General features: G+C 37.0%; 1 protein-coding gene across 4 annotated transcripts in view; it reads right to left on the reverse strand.

The window, feature by feature from the left end:
- The window catches only part of gabbr1a (gamma-aminobutyric acid (GABA) B receptor, 1a), a 50,116-nt gene extending 28,814 nt beyond the window's left edge, over positions 1–21,302 (reverse strand). Inside the window, exons 1-7 of one of the 4 annotated variants that reach the window (XM_046863073.1) lie at positions 20,976–21,302; positions 18,954–19,040; positions 16,515–16,579; positions 16,246–16,384; positions 15,864–16,049; positions 14,727–14,744; positions 4,993–5,153 (exon numbers count right to left, since the gene is read on the reverse strand). In XM_046863073.1, the coding sequence (XP_046719029.1) occupies positions 4,993–5,153; positions 14,727–14,744; positions 15,864–16,049; positions 16,246–16,384; positions 16,515–16,579; positions 18,954–19,032 (648 nt within the window). In that variant the 5' untranslated portion in view covers positions 19,033–19,040; positions 20,976–21,302. Of the gene's footprint in view, positions 1–4,992; positions 5,154–14,726; positions 14,787–15,863; positions 16,050–16,245; positions 16,385–16,514; positions 16,580–18,953; positions 19,041–20,975 lie in introns of those variants that run through there. The other 3 variants (XM_046863074.1, XM_046863076.1, XM_046863075.1) reach the window with 3 other exon arrangements.
- Between the last annotated feature and the right edge of the window lie 402 nt (positions 21,303–21,704).

Raw genomic sequence — 21,704 nt, forward strand, 5'->3', positions numbered from 1 at the left:
ATTTGGATATGGTAATTCTACCCAATGCAATCTGGGAACAACAGCTGCCAATTAAAACACAGAGAAGCTCAGAAGCACCTCTTCATGTCGGCCTTTCACTCTCCCTACCTATACCCCTATCTCTCTTCATCTCAGGTAATAATTGATCAAAGTGTGAAATTTGTGAGACTATGACAGCAGAGAGAGAGAGATAGAGAGAGATAGAGAAAAAAAAGAGAGAGAGAGAAGCACATACCCAATCAATAATATTCCATTGTAAACTTTTATAGATCTAATACCTCATGGTGATCAGGATTTATTCCTTTACGTGATTTATCACGAACCCATTAATTCTTCTTGTTCACTCATTGTTATTCTGAACTATTTCATCTAAACAATATAAAAGAACACAACCAAGCTAATGTCGTTTAATAAATTAAGGACCAAATTAATTATTTGGAATGAGCAATGTGTCTAAACAGATACAAGTCCATGTCATTTAATAAAGTGTCTGGTTCAGACTAATAGGTGCGCATCATGATTAGAACTTTATGAGGTAAAACCAAATATCACAAGCGTGTGGATTTTACTTTCATGCAGGCAAAAGATCGGCTTGTGTACGAACAAGCAGTCAGATATTTTGGAACATAGAAGCAGATAAATTAATTAGAAAATATTACAGGCAGGTACAAACCGCCTGCTTGTGATCAAATATCCACCAAAGCAATTAAAATCATGTTTGAATCTGAAAAAAGCAGAGAATACATGAAACACTGAACAAATCTGTGCTGAACTAATCATTTTGATTCTTATGGTATATTTAGACATGCCACATTGACAAAAATCACTAAGAAGATGCAGATGCAAATCAATGCTCTATGTCATCACGGAGTTGTCAATAAGCTAAGTAATCAATGGTGCGCTATCCAGCTAATCTACTAGCTTAGCTAGTGTCACTGATCAAAATCTCAGCGGTTGTGGCATACATTGACATGCCTTTCTGCTGTTAATTAAACAACTATAAGTGACAAAATTTAATTTTAAAGATTTGAAATAAGAAAATCTAATTTGTGTACATATTTTGACAAATGTGAATTAGATTATAGAACTTTAACTGGCCAGCTAGCTATTAAGGATAGCAGAAGGACATGGATGCACTTCTAATTTTATTCCTGTATAATAATAGGCAAGGAATTAAAATTAGATTTTTTACAAAGAGAAATATTTTACCTGCAGCACACTGGTGCCAAATTAATGTAGCTGCTGGGTTTGTTAAAGGGATTTCTTTTAATAAAATCAACAAATAGGACGAAAGAAAAAAATGGCAAGGATTTCAGTGATCAACCTACAAATACAAGACTTTCATAACCTTTTTTTTTTTTTTTTTTTTACCGGTTAGAGCTAATTTTCAGTTTCACACCGATGATAGCCGATTGTGTGTTTTACAGTGACTGAACAATCTGTTTAACTGAACCTTAGGAGTTGAAAATGAAAGAGGCATAATCTACTGGTGAGGATGAGACCCAACCACAGTCACAATGCAAAATATGTAAATACAGTTGTTGTTTTTTTTTTACTTTCTGATTTTAAGATCACCAGCCAAGAAATTATCAACACTAATTAAATGTCATATTAAATTGACAATTAAGAGAGAGGTAATGCTCTGTGGAAACAGTGTTATGCGTGATAATTACTTTTTGAAAAGGATTAAGCAAATCAACTTATGTATTCCAGGCCCTTTGAAGAATAATTAAAAGTGAGCCCAAGTCAAAACAATTTTTTTTTTTTTGTGTTTATGAAGTTACTTTTCTGGCATCAAAACTATTTAGATTATGATCTTGCTTCGGTACGCAGCAGGTTCCTATTGAGCCTCCGAAAGAAAGAAAACAAGATCATATAATACCCATATGCATGAAATGTCACTTGCCTAAAGCTTTCTGGGGCTTAAGGTTATTAATCTACACACGCCTTCAATGACCTTACATTTTTTTTTAAAGGTAGAAGGAGTTTAAAATGTCAATGGAAAATGATTTATAATTAAACATATAGCAGTGCAGTGTTCTTACACACAATTCTTATATGCAAAAGCAACAAGGTTTATTTTGCACGGTGCACACTGTTGCACAAGTAAGCATCTCAATACTGGGAAAAATAGGTGGGGTGTGCATGACTAGGAAGATTTACTATTTATATATCTGTACAAATGTCAGACGAATTATAACTCTTTTGTATTATTTCATTTATTCTCATCAAACAGCACTGTTTTTCTAATCTCAATTGTATTCAATACAAGATTTTCTGTTGGTTTTATAGTGAATCAACCTCATATAATCTGAATTTAGTTCTATATTCTATGCACTGTAACTTTTAATAATAATAATTAAAAAAATTATTTAGACTAAAATGTAGACTGACAGGGTATAATGCCATACGTTATCTAGGAGGTATTTGATGCATTTACAATCCCAGAACAGTTTAGATATTTGTAAAGCTTGTTATTGTGGTTAAGTTTTGCCAGTTTAATTTCAGGATAAGCTACTATTTACATTTTAAAGAAATACATAAATTATGACATAATGACATATTTTTCATTCTACATTCGTTCACTTGCTTTCTCTGCAAAGTATCATTTGGTTTGTATTGTATTCGTAATGCTCCCTCGATTAGAGTTTCAAAAGGGAACAGTAATCAGTTAATGTATTGCTCTTATGATTTGGAAAGTTACGAATTTAAATCCAAGACTGTGACAGAGCCACTGTCAAACCCATAAACAAGCCTCAGCTGTTCAGTTCCATGCATGGATTATATTCCATCTCACTTGTAAGTCAGTAAATCAGTGCAGTGTGTAAATGTAAATGAAAGAATCTCCATCTCCTTGTTCCAGAACACTCAGCTCAGGATATCCATTTGCTGTCTGGCCTGAAATATGAATATATTTGCTTTTACCTGTGTCATTACATACACAAGAAGTGTCTCCTCACATTAGTGTTGTAAGATTCGTAAAAATGTACTTCTATGTACACGGTACTTTTATTGCTGCTTGTTGCCATGCCAACTTTCCTTTCCTTTCCTTTCCTTGCTCTTCATTACCGAGCGTGATTCCAGTGCAGAGTGCTCTCCGTTAAACTCAGACCTGCTGCAATCTCACTCCAAAACAGCTCCTTCGCTGTTTACCGACCTAAAGGCGATATTAATATACCTATTCTCTAAAGTTCACACTGAAGACTTCTTGTTTCAATATTATGGTTGCTCACATTTGTTTTTCTTCTCCTGCTTGTTTTTTTCCATCAGTCCAGGCACTGTTTTTCACAGTGAAATGAAAAAAAAAAAAAAAAGAAGCACCTAAGATGGTTTAATCAAAAAACCTACATAGCATGGCGTTTTTTATTCTTTCAAGCATCTGCTTAGAATTACCTTGAATCTTTAGCATTAAAAGAATGATATCTCTGTTAAATCCCCTAAAGGAATATACCATTACACATACTAAATATGTTATAGTGTGCAGTGTTATAGCACAGTGCAGCTGAATTCTCAAATCTAATTAATTTTCTATAAGAGCAGTTCTGACGGTAAAACCACAGGTTTATATTAATGCACTTGTTATTGTTTCTGTGTTTCTACTTAACCATGAAAATAGCTTTCTGTAGGATGCTTATTTAACATTTATGGAAGGAGTATTAAATGTCAGCTTCAATTTATCCAAAACTGGAGCGTCTTCATCGCCGAGGATTTTACACTTTCAAGTTCACTGGTAACTTGACAAGCTGTGTTTTTGTCTTAGTTAGTGAGCGAAGTGAGAGAGAGAGAGAGAAAGAGATAAAGACAGGGGGGGCCGATGATGAAATGACTACTTATAGCTGCTACAGAATAGGTAATAGAAGGAACGAACTTGTCTAGACAACAACATTAAAAACTAATCAAAACTGATCAAATGTCTGATGTGCTCTCCTTTATATGAAATTAAAGAAAAATAAATGTGTGGTTATAAGAAAATGTTTAATTTTGCATGATAAACCATAACACCAGTCTACTGTTGAATTTTTTTTCCCATAACAAAGTAGCATGCTGAGTTTTATTGATCAGTTATTCAGCAAAGACACTTTATTCCAAAGTTAATGGAAGGGATGAGGATGGTAGGTCTTTGATAATCAATTTTATTTTGGTGATATATAAAGTATGTACAAATACCTTTTTATGGATGCATTATTATAATTATTATTATTACTATTATTATTATTATTATTATTATTATTATTATTATTATTATTGCCATGTCTACTGTAAATGTAAGTATGCAGAATACAACTTCTGTCACAAGCTTCCAGACTCCAAATTAAAAAAAAAATAATGAATGCATAGTGTTAGAAGAAAAAAAAAAAAAAAAGTGTACTATAACTCTTTTCCAATCCGAATCTGTAAGGGACAGCTTTATCCTCACAGGGGGGGAAAAACTAGGCTCTAGTTTATTTGACATATTGTGCCATATGGTTAGGTCTTCCATGTTTGTAATTCCCATTTTGTCATTATATAAAAGCAGAACAGGTAGTTCATTAACTGCATCAGATAGATAGTAATCAGTAATGTATTGTCTCACTGATGGATATCAGGATAAACATCAACAAAAACAGCTATCAAGTCTGGCATTACATTGTACTGTATTTTATGCATTCACTTATGTATAGTTTTACAAGTGCTCATAGATTTCCATTGTATTCGGGTTTGGGTTAATGGACTTTCTGTTGATTCCTCAGTGCAAGGAAATGACTATAATGTGTGTAATTGCAATGACAGATGGAAATGTTTTAGTGTTCTTTTGAATTCTCTTCTTTAAAAATGTTCAGATTCATCGCAATATCTTAAGTTTCAGCCAGGCTGTGGTCAAGAACATTGAAAAAGCAACAAGGTTTCTGAACATCTTAAAAGTAACTTCAAAGGTTAACAAAAATCCACAATAGTTCTTAGTGCAACCCTGAATTTTTTTTTTTTTTGAGTGCATTGTATTTTTTTCCTTACCATGCTGTCATAATAGATGAGCTCGAGCTCGTAGTCGGGCAGGATGTCAGTGCGGTTGTTGACGAGCTCGAGCGCCATCTGCGCGGAGGGGAGACACGCTTGTCCCCCGGGCCATCCTCCGCTCATGGGGAACAGCGCGCCGATGTACAGCTTCTTCTTCCCTGCAACCGCACACGGCCAGGAGAGCAGCAATGTGAACCAGCACAGCACAGTTATCAGCCACAGGCTCCAGAAATCGCGCGGGTTCTCCATGAATGCTACAGAAGTGTCCGTTTCACACTACAGTCCTATCAAAGCGATCAGTGCGCGTTTCACGCGAGCGGAGACGATCTGCGCGAGCCGCCGCGCGTCCTACTGCGTCCCAATTCAACTGCTATCATAATGATTCACAGTGCGAATGTCGCACGTGCCTTGTTTTCTAACCCCCAAGTTCTACATACAAACATGATACACATCATGCATTCGTGTAAAAGCCAAATTATCACCATGCACTTAAATAATCCAAACCAGTACGCGCACAACTATCCGGGAATATCAGACTCGAGCGCAGGCATCAACAGAATCCAATCAGCGGTAAAGTGTGAGCAATATTTAATATTTAATTATTACTGTACAATTAAAATCTACCAGGCAGTGCAAAGGTACAGTGATGATCCCGTTTTAACTCTACAGTGTGCTATTCGGGGGTTTGATAATAATAATAAAAAAAAATATATATATATATATATATATATATATATATATATATATATATATATATATATATATATATATATATGAAAAACGATGCAAGTCGTTCTAATCCTTTAATCCTGTGGAAACGGAGATGAAAAAGAAAACTGGTTAAACACCAATTTCAGAACAAGCAGCAGTGGAGAAGTACAGCAGTGCTGAAGTAGAGCATACAGCATCGCTTTATATACACAGAGAAAGAGAGAGAGAGAGAGAGAGAGAGAGAGAGAGAGAGAGAGAGAAGCAAAAGAAGAGGGATAAAGAGAGAGAGAGAGAGAAGCAAAAGAAGAGGGATAGAGAGAGAGAGAGAGAGAGAGAGAGAGAGAAGCAGAAAGAAGAGAGAGGGGAAGAGAGGCAGAGAGAGAGAGAGAGAAGCAAAAGAAGAGAGAGAGAGAGAGAGAGAGGAGGCAGAAAGGAGAGAGAGAGAGAGAGAGAGAGAGAGAGAGAGAGAGAGAGAGAGAGAGAGAAGCAGAAAACAGAAAGGAGAGAGATAGAGGAGAGAGGGAGGAGAGAGGGCAGTTACCGAGTTGAATAGAGAGAGGCAGAAAATGGAAAGAGTTAGGAGAGAGAAGCAGAAAGAAGAGAGAGTGAGAGAGAGAGAGAGAAAGTTGACAGAGATACAGAGTTAAATAGAGAGAGGCAGAAAATGCAAAGAGTTAGGAGAGAAAAGCAAAACTGAGGGAAAAACAGAGGGAAAAAGAGAGAAACATGGAGAGTTTAGAGATAGAGATGCAGAAAGAAGGGCGCAAGAGAGAGAAAGAGCACTGGAGGAAAGAGAGACATAGGCAGAGTTAAGAGAGACAGAGAGAATCAGAAAGAAGAGAAAGAGAGAGCACAGTGGAGAAAAGAGCGACACAGGGAGACTGGAGAGAGGTGGAAAAGAGAGCGAGATATATTTAAAGAGAGAGAAAAGCCAAAACGGAAGAATAGATTGACTCCAGATTTCAGGTCATACTGTCCCTTGTCTTAATAAACCTAATGAAGTCTCTCTGTAGCTCTGTATATAGCGACTAAACTCAAAGCAAAATTTTCCTCTGGAGCTACACTGTCGCTCACATTCAGCAACACATTATGAATCTGGATCTTTTTCCAGGATAAAAGTGTGTTAGGCAGAGACACACCCTGAATGTGACAACAGTCCATCACAGGACACCATACACACTCTCATTCACTCACACCTAAGTGCAATTTAGTTTGATTTATCAACCTACTGTCATGTTGGAGGTTTTTGATGTTGGAGGAAACCAGAAGAAACTTATGTAAGACATTAAGCAAAACTCAACCCAAGCTCAGGATTTAAACAAGGATGCAGGAGCTGTGAGACAGAAATGCTACAAGCTGTGCCACCTTGCTGAGCTTGGTCGATTGCCATCTTTTCTTTATTCCTATGAGATATTAGAGGTTGTGCCCTGCTCTGAGGTCAGAATAGACACTACTAGCCATTTAATAGGAGAACAATTGATCTCAGGGATAACAGTCATGCAGGCTTTGCTATTAGAGCTAAAAACAACAGTGCTAGAACTTTTCCTATTTTCCCATGGCCATATTAATGAGAAATTCAACACAGAAGTTGCGACAGCAAACGTCAGACTCACTGTTGACTAATTAATTATCTCTGTGATGACATCGCAATGGCACTGTGTTAAGAAAGAAAAGCAAGAAACTTGAAGCTCTTGAGTCTGAACTGTTTCAGGAAGTAGAATAGAGTGCTTTATTAATCCCCAAAGGGAGATTTGGTGAGTACAACACGACAAGCTGCTGCAACTTGCTGGCACTCACACAATTATTCGAAAGTTGCTGAGTGACAATGTAGGCAACTGTTAGCCAATGTTAAAATAGTCCAACCTATGGACGACAGGAGCGTAAGCAAAATATAGAAAATAATTTAGAATTTAAAAGCAAAATAAATCACGGATGTTGCTGAACATCACACGAAACAGGTCACATGTTTTATGCAAAATTAATATGTAATTCATTCAGGGTGGATTTCTTTCCTTGTATTTCCTTGAATACTCCAAGACTACAAGTCAAATTCATGACTACTGAAAGTGTAATATTTACCAAGGTATCATTTATGCAAAGCGTTGAGTGCTCATTTACTGTTAATGCAACTATTCATTGCTTAGCTCCTCTTTTCAAAAAAGTGTATATAATTAATAAACGTGTGCAAAAAGAGAAATTACTAAACTAGGAAAATCCACAGCACTGGCTCCCATTGAAGACTATTAAAGTTTCAACTGTATAGCTACATGGACCAGCTAGAGCATTTGTGCAAAAATGCAAATAAATAGCATATTTAAGCACTGAGCATGCTTTAGCTTATAGAAACATTCATATCTTATATGTTTTTAATGCGATCTTAGAACAGTTTGAATAATGCAACTCGGAAAGTTAGAAAAGTATTACGTAATCAGTCAATACCACCTTTTCTATTTCCTTTAGCCGTCTTTCTCTCTCTCACACACACACACACACACACACACACACACACACACACACACACACACACACAATCGAACACAACCAAGCTTACTAAGATAAACAATCAATCTCTCTTGCCATTACCAGCAGCACCTCACAGCATGCTCCTCTCCAATAAATCAAGCAGCAGCCTACATGATCTCTGTCAAATAACCGATATTGACGGAATAATGTTGGCTCATTTCCCACCGGGTTTTGTGCTCATGTCTAGAAGCAACTACAGCACACAGAGAGTGAAACACCTATTGCATTTGCCTTCTGCTCTTTTGCTCCCTGCGTAGGCTTGTGGCAGGACAGAACTGATGCTCAATCTGGTATTGTAGCTGACAGACACCTATCACCATTAGAGCACTAAAGAGAAAACACTCCATATGCTACTGCCTCATACTATAAGATATTCTGACACATGAAAGACACAAATGAGACACAGCGACGTGTAAGACTACAATAAGTGTTGTGCAAACTGACAGTTTGAGAGTTCTGTATAATACGTGTGATTTCAGCTGACAAGAATTTCTACACATTTCTCTGTACTGAGAAACATTAAAGCTGTTTACTCAAAACTCCTAATGGAAGTCTCAGGGCTACTGCTGAGGCAGAAATAAACATTTATATAAAATACACAAATTCAAGGGTTTCTCAAACATTTTCGCAGGTGATATCAATTTCACAGACTTCCTCAACATAGATTTATTACAAAAACATTCATTTCAAATAGGTACAGTAAAATATTATTGCTTTTTTAATTCCTGAACTTTCCAAAAACATATTTTTTGGTCAAAGTGACAGTCAATTTGTAGATTACTAAATTAGTTATTATTTAAAAATTTGGATTAAACGTATTCAATCCAAGGGACAAACATGTCTAAAACAGATCTGAGAATGGTGAGTTCTGATTTCACAGACCCCCTGAGGGTCCCTGAACACCAATCTAAGAACCACTCAGTTTCAATAACTGCTTGATCTTGATTAGGGTCACAGTGGACCTGCAGCCTATGGCGGAAAAACTGGGTAGGCATGAACAAATCCCTGGACAGAAAGCACATTTATCACGGTGCACCATGCACATATTCATACATTTGTTTACACCTAGGGGCAATTCATCTCAGCCAAACTACCTCCTGTTATGCTTTGTGATCCCAGAGGAAACCAAAGCACAGATGAGGAGAACATGCACCGAAACTCCACACCTGAGCTTATGGTTGATGTGGGGACCCTTGAGCAGCAACAGCAATCCAGTTTTAATGAAGTCTGCACTTAAAGGTATTTGCAAATTAGGTTGTAAATCTGTTTAATTAGTCCTTTCAAAAAAAGTGACTACTTTTTTATAGGAAACTTTAATTTTTATTTTGTTTTGCTCCATTGTTGGACATTAAAAAGTACACAAGAACAATTTTCCTGTTTCCTGTTTCATTTTATTACTGGAGGATTGTGTTTATAGTTTTGAGTTAAGATTATACTGTATATTCATAATGATTTCCAGCCATTCTAGAGTTGATTCACTGACCAAAGACTTTGCGACTTTTGTTATTTTTATTTACATTTCAATTATAATACCAGTAAATGCTTGTGTAACACGTTTTTTTTTTATTGTGTACTATTTTACTTGTGGAGTTTTGAAAAAGTAAAGATAAAGGAAATGGTTGCTCAGTGATAAAGGGGTTGGACTTTGGTTCAAAAGGTTGTGAGTTTGAATCCCAGCATCATTAATCTGTCACTGTTGTGCCCTTGAGAAAGCCCTTTTAACCCTCAACTGGATTAGGACATCTGCCAAATGCCATAATTACAAATGTAACCTAACGTAAAAAAAATAATAAATAAATACATGGTAGAAACATAGATGCAATAAATGGAGATTTGAAAAAATAAATATAAAAAAATAAATAAAAGGAGATGTTTATGTAGATGTTTATGTTAATAAAATCTACATCTCATATCTAATATAACAGATCTATCGTGACTTATTAGCACACACGAGCGAGCACAAGGTTCAGTCTAACTGCATTCACTTCAAAAACAGGAATAGGTGAGCTGCCCTTTAAAGGTATCCATAGCCCTTCCTGAGGTCCTCTGGTGACATTTGGCGCTGTTTGCTCTCGCTCTCTCTCTCTTTCTCTCTGTGTCCACTCATGTAGCCTCTCTCTCCCACTCTCTCATCACCCTCTCACTTGAATTCTCACTCGCCATGTGTCTGAGCTTAATTCCAATTTCTCCACATGCCAGTCATGAATTATTTACTCCTGATCTTTAGCTGATATTTAATGAAAGAACACCAAGTGACATCCACCACGAAGCTAGATAATTACTAAGAGATCTCACTGTGCCCAACATGCCTACTGCCTTCATACAGTCAGCTCCAAAATTACTGGCACCCATGCTAAAAATAAACATTACACATAATCACTGGACATTTCTACTCATACATTTGGAAAAAGCTACTGTATCTTTTCCCTAACAGAAAATGACTTCTGAATGACCTCACTACTTTACTTTAGAATAACAATGTTTCCTTCCAAAAGCACAATCGGCATAATTATTAAGAATGTTTAAGTTAAAAACGTTATACAAATACTTTGTCATCACTGTCTATCCAAAAACTCTTCTGCTTTATTTGATCAAATACTATCAAAGAAGACTTATTCTAGCAGTCTGCAGCACAATGAATATATGCTTTTAATGCCAAACCTTAAAATCAAATCTATATTATTAATTTAACCCTGGATAGCATTTATATATAAAGGCATATACTCATTGTGCTGCAGAGGTGCTGCATAGCTCAATGATAGGTTTATCTCAAACCTTCCATTTATGTACAATCTCAGCAACTGTGTTTACAAAAGCACAGAAATCAATAACGATATGTGGTTAAAGTACACCGACACACGAATCTGAGACCCATATTTGAGTCTACCATAAAACTCTGCCAGAACACAATTGCATAAAATGTGTTTGTGTTGTAGCATGACAGTTTCCCTTCACTGAAACTAACTGACCCAAACCTGTTACAGCATGAAAATGTCCCTGTACACAAAGTCAGCTTAATGCTGACATGGTTTGACAAGGCTATAGTGGAAAAATCCAAGTGGCCTTCACAAAATTTTGGGATAAACTGCCAACTGTGTACCCAGACCTACTCACCCAACACCCAAACACCTCCAAATACCAGCCAATCATAATGCAATAAAATGTACCTCAGTCTACTGATACTTTTTAAAAAAATATTTAAATGCATTTTATAGCATTTTCTACATATTTCTAAAAGCAAGCTTGCTTACAGCATTTCTTTATATGTGCTTAAGACTTTTCCACAGTACTTTATATTTAATACTTATGGAATTCACCAGTCAGTGCTTTCTAAAGGTCAGTAAGTCTTCAAGACAGAGGACTTTGCACTTTCCAGTTTCTCAGTACAACCATAAGCTGCATTTTTATCTAAGAAAAAAGGTGGTCAGGGAGCAACTGTTTATACTGTAGCTACTATAAGTAGGGATGGGTTTACATTTTCATGATGATTTTATTGATGCCGGCACCGATACTGCTTATCGAAATTAGTACTTATTGATACTACACTCTTTAATTTCTTGAAATCTTCTGACTATAAATTTAGTGACAGTCCTATGACTCTGCAACTCCCACTCAAATCGCAATAGTAAAGGGGCTTCTCCTGGGAGTCTGAGATCATGTCTCTGTCTCATTCCTCACTGACAGTGAAACCCTTACTAGCCTAGCGTTTCCTGTTAGATTGTTCATATTTAGATTTCCATTTTATAACGGATGTGGTGTCCCAAAAGACTACTAGTACTAACTAAAAACACATATTTTATGATGAATTTCGCATTCGTGAGAGGCTGAGGCAGGAGAGTCGTAGTTGCAGCTGGAGTCTGGAGATGACAAAGGCATAGTAAATACAACACATTGCTATAGATAGAAGCGTGTTTTGTTTGTAAATGTTTCATTATATCACTAGTGTTGCCTCCTTTGTTCACTTTTATGTGAGCCCACACTTTCAAACGTTTCTACATTACACCATGACTGATTATCTGCACACAAACACACACCGCACATGCGCATGTATATACTGCGTACATCAAACTAGTGTTGGACACGTGATGACATCATTCAGGTACGAAAAATGACAAGCAGATTCTAATTCGTCATTAACATATATTGATTGATACAACAACGCAAATATCGATAGCAGTTCATTTTCCTGAAGCTTATTGGTAGTCCGGTGTTGACCCAATTATGTACCGGTCCAAAAAAATACCAGCACTGGTGTAAATTATATTATAAAAAAAAGATGCCATTTATTAGTACATTTTGCAAACTGTTGTGGTATAAGCAGAATAAAACACTTTAAGCTGTGCTGTTGGGAAAACATTAGAGCATCAAACCACCTCACTGCTGATTATTATGTCCAATAATTAGTATTATAAAGTAATAAAGTATTATGTTCAGTAGTTCTTACTAAATCCAGAGATGCTCTTATGCAATCTCAAAATGTGCTAGGCAACAAATGCCTGACTACGTTTAACATTTTTATGACTTTGATCACTCCAAATGCAAAAGCTTTACATTAATTGATTCCAAGAAGTTATTATGCAGCAGGCTGAATCTTTGCTAACCCTTTTCTCGTCAGCACTATTTTGGTTGCGCACAAACAGGTATTCGTTAAAATGCAGCCGCTGAACTATAAATTTCCAAATGGTCTTACTTTTTTCTTCACATATCCCATAGATGTTAGGAAGCTGGAGACAGAGTGCTGGATCAAGCAATGTTACATCGCCCCTGGAGCACAGAAGATTATGGGCCCCAAGAGTGGCATCTTGACGATACCGAGACTTGAACCCATAACCTTTCGATCAGTAACCCAGAGCCTTACTATGTGACAAGAATTAACATCTTTTCTTTATTTTATTTTTTTTTTTTTTATCATAATCTTTTGTGGTGTACTGATCACTATCTATCGGTTTCATATCAGAAACCAAGTTTTTTTGTTTTATCTCCAGCTGGTGGAGATTTTCATACAAAGCCATGGAGATATGCTGACAAAAAAATACCAGCTTTCAAGAATATCCTGAAAATGTAAATATAGGGATCAGATCTGAAGGCTTGTAGAGAAAAAAGGCGAGATGCTGAAGTTGTCATCCCGTCAATCTAACACACTCGTTCTGATTTGTTGAAGATGCTATATAAGGAATCCGGCTTCTCAGGCGCCGAGCAGAGCAGAGCAGAATCCTGAGGTGCTGTTACTACATCCTTCACTCAGGACCATTTCCGAGCCAGCTGGATGTACCACCTTCCTGAGTGCCCAGAGACCTCACAAACTGTCATCATCTCCCTTTTAAACTCCTGCTATGTTGTGATTTGGTAATTAGCTGCACATTAGCTCAGCTGATAATCCCTTCATTAAATTGTAAGCTTTTCGGGAACATTTCTTTTGTGCTCTGTGCCATAATCATGCATTTGGTTATCACGACTGTTTTCTAGTACACAACTGTTGACTGTTGGGGCCGCTGTAATTCCTTTATCTTTTGCTGACAAGAGAAGACCGGCACCCAATTTTTGAATCGGAGTTCATCTCAAGGTTTCCACTTGATGTTCCCATTGAGTTTTTCCATGTTACATTTGGATTCAGCTTGCTCATTAGGAATTAGAACTTGTATTTCTCTAAAGCTTCTTTGTGAGACTGTTGTTACATGCACTATCTATTAAATTGACATTTAAATTGAAATATGTACACACACACACACACACACACACACACACACATACAGGCGAGTGCACACACAGACTAGAAGTTAATCCTCATCCTGCTGAGAGTGCACTAAAGCAAATATGCAGATATCTCTTTGGGTGAGTTAACAGGGGGAGGAACATGAGGTCAGGAAGCAATGAAGGAAGAAAAGCTGTCAGAGAAAAAAAACAGGATGGATGGGTGTATGGATGGATAGATAGATGAACTGATAAGGAGCCTAAATGAGATGAAAGAACAGATGGTTGAAACACAAAGAACTCAGTTAAAACGTGAAGTTGTATTCTTTAATAGATATTCAGAATGTCATAGTATGTTGGAAGAAAACCATATATTCTAAAAATAAATCAATCAATCAGTAAAAAATTATATTTCACATATAAAAATAATACAAAAAAGACTGCAAATGATCCTTTTACAGTACCATGCCTCCTGCTCTAACACACCCCACTCTTGATTCCATCTCTGCAAGCCTTCTGCCGCAGACTGTTTTCCTACACTTGATACTAGAGAGCCCTCTTGAGTTCAACAGAAACATTACAATTAAGGCTTCCACAGCATTATAATCACATCATGTTATAAAAGCTCTACCACACATTGATTACAAAACAAAAATCTAATTAAAAATGCCTTCAAATCTCAGCTCAGCAATCTAAGATACAAGAGAGTATATATAGTACATTGTTTTATTCGTTGCTTTTTATTCAAATGTAACTTTTTAGACTCAAACAAATCTGATGATAAAAGTAAGATTTCCAGGTCTTACCTGTATAATTTCTGTCATCTGAGAGCGGTATGGAAAGAAAACAGAATGCAAGTTAAAGACCTGCGGGGAATTAAAGAGAAACAAGTTCTAGTGTTAGGATTGTGTCTGTCCAACCACCAAGAATATTTTGAAAGACAGACTTTTACTAGGGTATCACCAGATGATATTTTATAAAGAAGACATTTCACAAAAAAAACTGCCAAGTGTGTGTCAGCTGTATTGCACTAGTGATCTCATAGAGCTCAGAAAAAAGGAGTGTGAACCCAAGAGTAAATTGTTTTTTATGAATACAAGTTGTATTCCTCCTTTCAAATTCTGTAGACTTCTATACATATACAGACAGAGCTACCTCTGAAACATATACAGCTGACATATGCATATGGAATTAATGGCTTTAGAAAACCACATTTAAAAAGAAATCCAAATTTAAAGAGATTTTTTTTAAACCAGACAGAAGAAGAGTTCCTTTACAGTGGAAGTCAACCTCATTTATAATCAATATTGTGCCTTAAAGAACATTCTTAATTAAATCCAAAATAAAATATTACCGTTATCACTAATGCACCTGCTGCAGCCTTTCTACTCTACGTTCAATACAATTACCTTTATATACATAGATTGAGTGAGACTTCATGTTAAAACAAACATATTAAACTTTTTAATATATATTTATTGTGTTTTTCGATCTTGCACACTCATGCTTACGGAAGCCCTAAGAGACCATGCATTATAATATTTTTTTCTTTCTTGTTTTCTCGTGATCTCACAGCCTCCTTCTCAAGTGTCGGACGCTTAGGTGCAAGTTTAGTGACAGACACAGAGCTATTTCAGTTTGAGTTTCAAGTTTAATCAAAGTAAAAGCGAAATGATCCTCGAATGATGCTGCCTCTAAAACATGCTCTTTTGCCATATATGACACACAGAAACAAAGTACTGATCACGAGAAAACAATGTTTGTTGTGTCAAGATCACGCGAACATTAAGTCGTGATGATGAGAAAACAACTCATGTTATGTCGAGATTCACTGTTGCCATTTATTGTTGTTAATGTTTTTATGTATGCATGCGTAACAAATAAAACTGGCTCCTGCTTTGATCTTTGTTTAGCACTATGCACTGAAACCTACGATAACTCACAAATGCACAGTGGTTTGGGCGAGTCCCAATTGCCCTGCTTGGTGCAGTGGGAAACGTTTCTGCCCTCCAAAAGGAAGCCAGCGTGACAGCTGTAATGGAGCACAGTGCCTTCTACTGGAGTTCCAGGGGGCTGCAGTGTCACTCGGCCATTCTCCAAAGACGTCCACGTGTGAGGACACAGAAACACTGAGGGGCAGCGAGATAATGTTTGTTCTCTGTGCACTTAAGGACCCTTACTAAAATTTTATTTGTGTTCAAAACTGACATGACGAAGTTATTTTTTCATTTTCAGTTTAACTGTAGAGGCTAACCACGACAACAATGTAAGCATTGTACAGTGTCATACAAAAGTATTAATCACAGTAAGAAGCTGAACGCTTACCGCATCTGCTCTGCTGATCCATATCCGTCCATGTGCCATCAGGGAGACACTTGCGCACCTTCGGACCCACAATCACCCTGTTTCCCCGGCAGATGTATTCGATCTCATAGTCTACAGGTAAAATCTCCACACTGCGAATCTGCAGAGTCAGCGAGATCAAAGCAAAAAAAAAAAAAGAAAGACATGGCATAAAATATTACCTTCTTTATTAAAAGTCTCTCAGGGCTGAGGCTCTTCTCTAAAGCCAATAACACTATAGCACACATTACCTGCTCCTGAGTCAGCCCTCTGTAACGTATCCCTCCATCTCTAGGAGGGCGAATAATGGCACACCCTGATAAAAAGACAACGGGGAAAAAGAGCATGGATGAAGCGAATGCATACAGAGAAATAACAAAACTATAAACATCTCTTATTAGTGATATGATATTAAAACATTTTTAAATCATAAACTAAGTGTTTTAAAAAAAGCCATCAGTAAATATGTATTTTAAAATGTTTCTTTAAACAGAGAGATACTTTATACACTAAACCCTAAATATAAGTTAAAACACAGCAGATAGTTCGAGGATTTTAGCAAATCAGCAGGTTTCACTTTACCCATATTAGTCACATTTTCTTAGCTGTGCTCAATGTGCCATTGCTTTGAAAACATTGAGAAGCTTTTCCTTTCCCATCCCAAAAACCCATTTAAAACCCATTATGAGGTGCATTTTCAGAAATAGTGTCTAACATCCTGTGAGATAGAGTTCATTTCCATGACAGAAAAACAGATCCAGTATATAATATCCCAAATTAAAACCATCAGAAAAACAATCTGACTAATTATAGGTGCATTACAAACTATAAATGTATAACCTGTAACGCAGCCACTATTGTAACAGATGTGCTTCAGAACATGTGATTAACGAACTGATTTATCACCTCTTTTTTTTAAATGATCAATCCCATTGAAACAAGTATTTTTAAATAGCTTTTTTTCCCCATATCATACAAAGCTGTTTCCTTCCCATATAACAGGAATCTCCCTCGAACTTCTGTTTTCAGTTCATTTGCATCACTCGTTTCCTCAAAACAGTTTTAGAAATAAGTGCCGAGTGTTGATTTTTTCACACAAAGATAGCGGAAATCACTTAAAACGAGCTGTCATGAAACTCAATTATCTCTCTCAATAAACAAATAAGTTACATAACTATTTAATCGTAGCTCTAATGTTATATAACATACAAAGTTATTACTGAGATTTGTTGAATTTTAAATTAGAGCCCAGCTGTTTTGTTGCATTAAATAAAAAAGTACAGCGCCTGTGGAAAGAATGGAAAACCCTTGTCTTATCATTTTTAAAAGACGTACACCTTTTTTAATTTTTTTTTTTATAGGCAACAAATGTACAGATGTCGCACATTATCTTCCCTGGAAATCCTCCATTAACATGTAACTTTAAAAACATGTTCTTCGCTAGCTGAAAATGTCTTTCAGGTCTTGTGATCCAGTTCATCCCAGAGCAGTTCAGCAGGATTAAGGTGCACTCCAAATGACTGTTTGCTCTCTAAATCACTCTGACAGAGCTTGGACGTATGCTTTCAGGTCAATGTATTGGTGTATGATGAGGTAGATTCCAATTAGCTGCAATCTAAGTAGGGAATGGTATCATGTTGGTTCGGTATTCCTTTCATCTGGAATAAATCTCCAACATTCCCTGCTCCAAAACAACCCCACCTTTTTACGCTAACATCTCTTCTGTACTCCGTCTTAAATAAGTTCCTCTGCTGGAGCCAAAAATGTTCAAATCTGACTTATCTGTCCACAGAGATTTTCACCCGTCCAATTCTTGTATGTTCTGCCTTGCTGCGTGTAAATAAAAGGAACATGCGTGTGTCTCAAAAAAATAATAAAAGACTAGGTGTTTCCAAGCTTTGGCCCAGCACTGTATTGTGACTGAGTATACACTCATTGGCCCAATTATTAGTGACTCCAACTATTATTCAATAAGATTCCATTAACTCTCAGAACAGCCCAAAAGAATTAGGACATCAATTCAACAAAATGATGCAGACATTCCTTTGAGATTTTGGTCCATGTTGCCATGACTGCATCACAAAACTGCTGTGGATTTGTAAATCTCCTGTTTATCCTCATAGTGCTCTTTTAAATGCACATGTGGTGACTGAGGAAGCCACTAAAGTATACTTAACTCATTGTCATGTACATGGAACCATGTCATGTGAGACGTGTGCATTATGATGTTGGAAGTAGCATTATAAGTTGCCTGTAGGGCAAAGTGTGGACCTAGAAAATATTCACACCATCAAGAAACCACTGTGGGCCAAAAATATATATACTGACAAGTCTAAACCTTCGAGACAAGTCTATGGAGTCTGTTCATTTTCTACAAACTGCTTTAAGTAAAACTGCTGAGGAGCAGCAGATTCTGAAATACTTAAGAATTTTTCCACATTTTGTTCATAAGCTCATAACATGTATCTGCATGATTTTATAATTTGTGCTGTACTGTGTCACATGATTAAATAATGACCTGCTGGAATACGCAGGTGTACCAGAGTGTATATTAGGTATTATCGGGTTTATGAGCCAACCGTCTCTCTGCTAGTATCTCTCTCTCTCTCTCTCTTTTACACACACACAGACACACACACACACACACACACACACACACACGGATATGCGGACACACAAACATACATTACCTCCACTTGTTAAATTATGCATGGATGCAATAAGTGTGGGAAGCACGTTGGAGATTACAAGAAACAACAGCTGCACCATGTCTGCATCTAATAAAAGATAAAAGAGAATTCTGGATTAAAATAACGAACAATGACCAACCAATTTAGCTCTGATTACAGCAAATTTGCATTTGCTCATTTTTAGTGTATCGAGATTTATATAGCAGCGTGACATACATTCAGTGTGAAGCAGCAGACTCTCAGCTAACCTTTACTCTCTACTCTCACTGCTGTGCTGGCTAAACATTTCATGAGCAAGAAAAAGGGAGTTGGGGGAGTCAGCTAAGGTCAAAAAAGCACACACACCCACACGTACACCCACAAATACACACACAAGAACACACGTTTATTCATTCAAATATTCAAAACAATATCCTTTATGCCCTTTTAACACACATGAAAGCGAGCAAGTGAGCAAAGAAAGAAAGAAAGAAAGAAAGAAAGAAAGAAAGAAAGAAAGAAAGAAAGAAAGAAAGAAAGAAACTGAAAAAGGGTCAAACAATTTCTGAAAGCAAGTGATAGAGAAATATAAACAGATAGTTAGACAGAGAGAGAGAGAGAGAGAGAGAGAGAGGGAGAGCTGGAGAGAGAATAAGAAAGAGAGAGAGAGCGAGAGAGAGATAAAGTGCATCACTCCAGGGTGACAGTTGGGAAACCGAGAGTCTCTGCAGTGAGGATCAGTGGACACCGTTAAACTTTAAACATGTCCTCAATGTCTCAGAATAAAGATAATACTGAAGCTATGTGGCAAAAATCTCTATCTTCCATTGAAACCTGGCGCCACACACACACACACACACACACACACACACACTAAATTGCACAGACACATTAAACTACACACCTTTACTTATACACATATTAATACAGACAATCATTCATTGATTTGTGAACACAAACAAACAAACACACACCAACACATACAGACAAACACTTATGATAAGGTAAATAAAGAAAAGAAAAGGAAATAGGCATCATATCACTATCAGGGCCTGCAATCGGTGTATCCAGGGACATAGCTAGGATTTTGACAATACACCAAACCCACTGACAGATGATTTACATATTTTATAGAGAAGAATCGGTACAATCTTGATGAACATACTGAATGGAAATGACTGAGTGTAATTGTAAGCAGTGATCCTATACATCGCACAGTGGCTGGCATTGTCCCTGACAACTTCAGTGTCCCAGGTTTGATCCTGACCACATGTCTAGAGTTTCTCTGTATATCACTGCATGTCCATGAGGGTGTTCCCTTGGTTTATCTGGATTTCATCCCACCTTCTAATACATGCTAAACAAAACCACTGAGTTGTAGTTTAGTGTCCTGCGATGGACTGCCATCCCACTGAGCATGTAAACTCATGCCCATTATTTTTTCTGGGATAGACTCCGGATACAGCATAACCAGGATAAAGCGTTTTTCTAAAAAAAAGTGAGTGAGATCTACGAAAAAGTCATTAGAAAATCATCTAACCTATATCAACAATTAATATAGTACTTCATTTAACTTTTAATGTCGATAATACAGTAATTTGATTGAACAGGTCATTACTGCTGCCAAATATTTAAAATAATTGAGATTTATGAATAATGCATTGGATATGGATGTACTACAGGAAGTGTTTATCACTGGCTGGACCTTTAACATCCTTAAAACTGAAAGCTTCGAGAGAAATTTTCCATGAATTGTATTCCAGTCATGTATTTCTGTACAATAAATGATGCATCATAAGAATGCCTACAATGATGATCAAATACAAATGCATTACTGTCTATAATGAAGCCTGGTGTAGTCTTGGTGTCTTCTGAAGTTTGATGGAAATGTTAGGAACAGTTAAAACTGAAATCTTTTGTAGGTATTAAACAATATTATCACCAACAACATCAACAGCACACAATTTAGTGATCAGGATTGCAGGTGCACATGAGATACAGTCAACATCAAAATGCAAAAAAAAAAGACATGATTTTACTCACAAATGTTTCCAGGCCCAGGAACGTCCTTCCGGATAATTTCCGCTTAGTGGGTGTTTACATGCACAAAATCTTTGCGGTGATTTAATAGTGCAAATCCAGCGTCGGTGCATAGGCTGACATAGGAATATGGCTCATAGTATCTGACTGCGTGTATTGCTTTGCTCAAGACCGTTCCATCTGAGATCGTAATGTCTACAATGTATCGGCTATGTACAAATAAAAACACAAATACACCCCGTATACATGTTTCACGCTTGATATTGCGCGTCCATCCTTCCTCTCCTCCTCCTCCCTTCTTTTTTTCCACTCTTCTCCATCTCGGTTTTTTTTTTTTTTTTTCCTCTCCCCCTCCTTAATTCCACCGTTGCCGTGAGAAACACCGCCCCCTAGGTCAGGACTGGTTTATAGTTCACACTCAAAAAGTCGATTGTCTTCTCAAATTGATGGATGTACCGCTCGTCCAATCAACGGGCTTCTTTACTTTAAGGAGGCGGGGCACCGATTAGGTGGGGAAGGGATTGACTTGCGACGTCACATGAGGACACTATGTGGTGGCTTATGGAGCTCTTCTTCATCATGGACCTGCTTGGTAAATTTCTGCCGGCTGGTTAATGGTCATGAGACTGAAATATGCTGGAATACATCAGACTATCTTTCTTTCTTGTCAAGCTGGCAGCTGGTGCTTTTCTGATCTGAATTCTATTTTTTTTCCTCATCTTATCATCTATT

The sequence above is a fragment of the Silurus meridionalis genome, chromosome 12 (assembly GCF_014805685.1).
Source record: "Silurus meridionalis isolate SWU-2019-XX chromosome 12, ASM1480568v1, whole genome shotgun sequence".
NCBI classification, from domain to species: Eukaryota; Metazoa; Chordata; class Actinopteri; order Siluriformes; family Siluridae; genus Silurus; species Silurus meridionalis.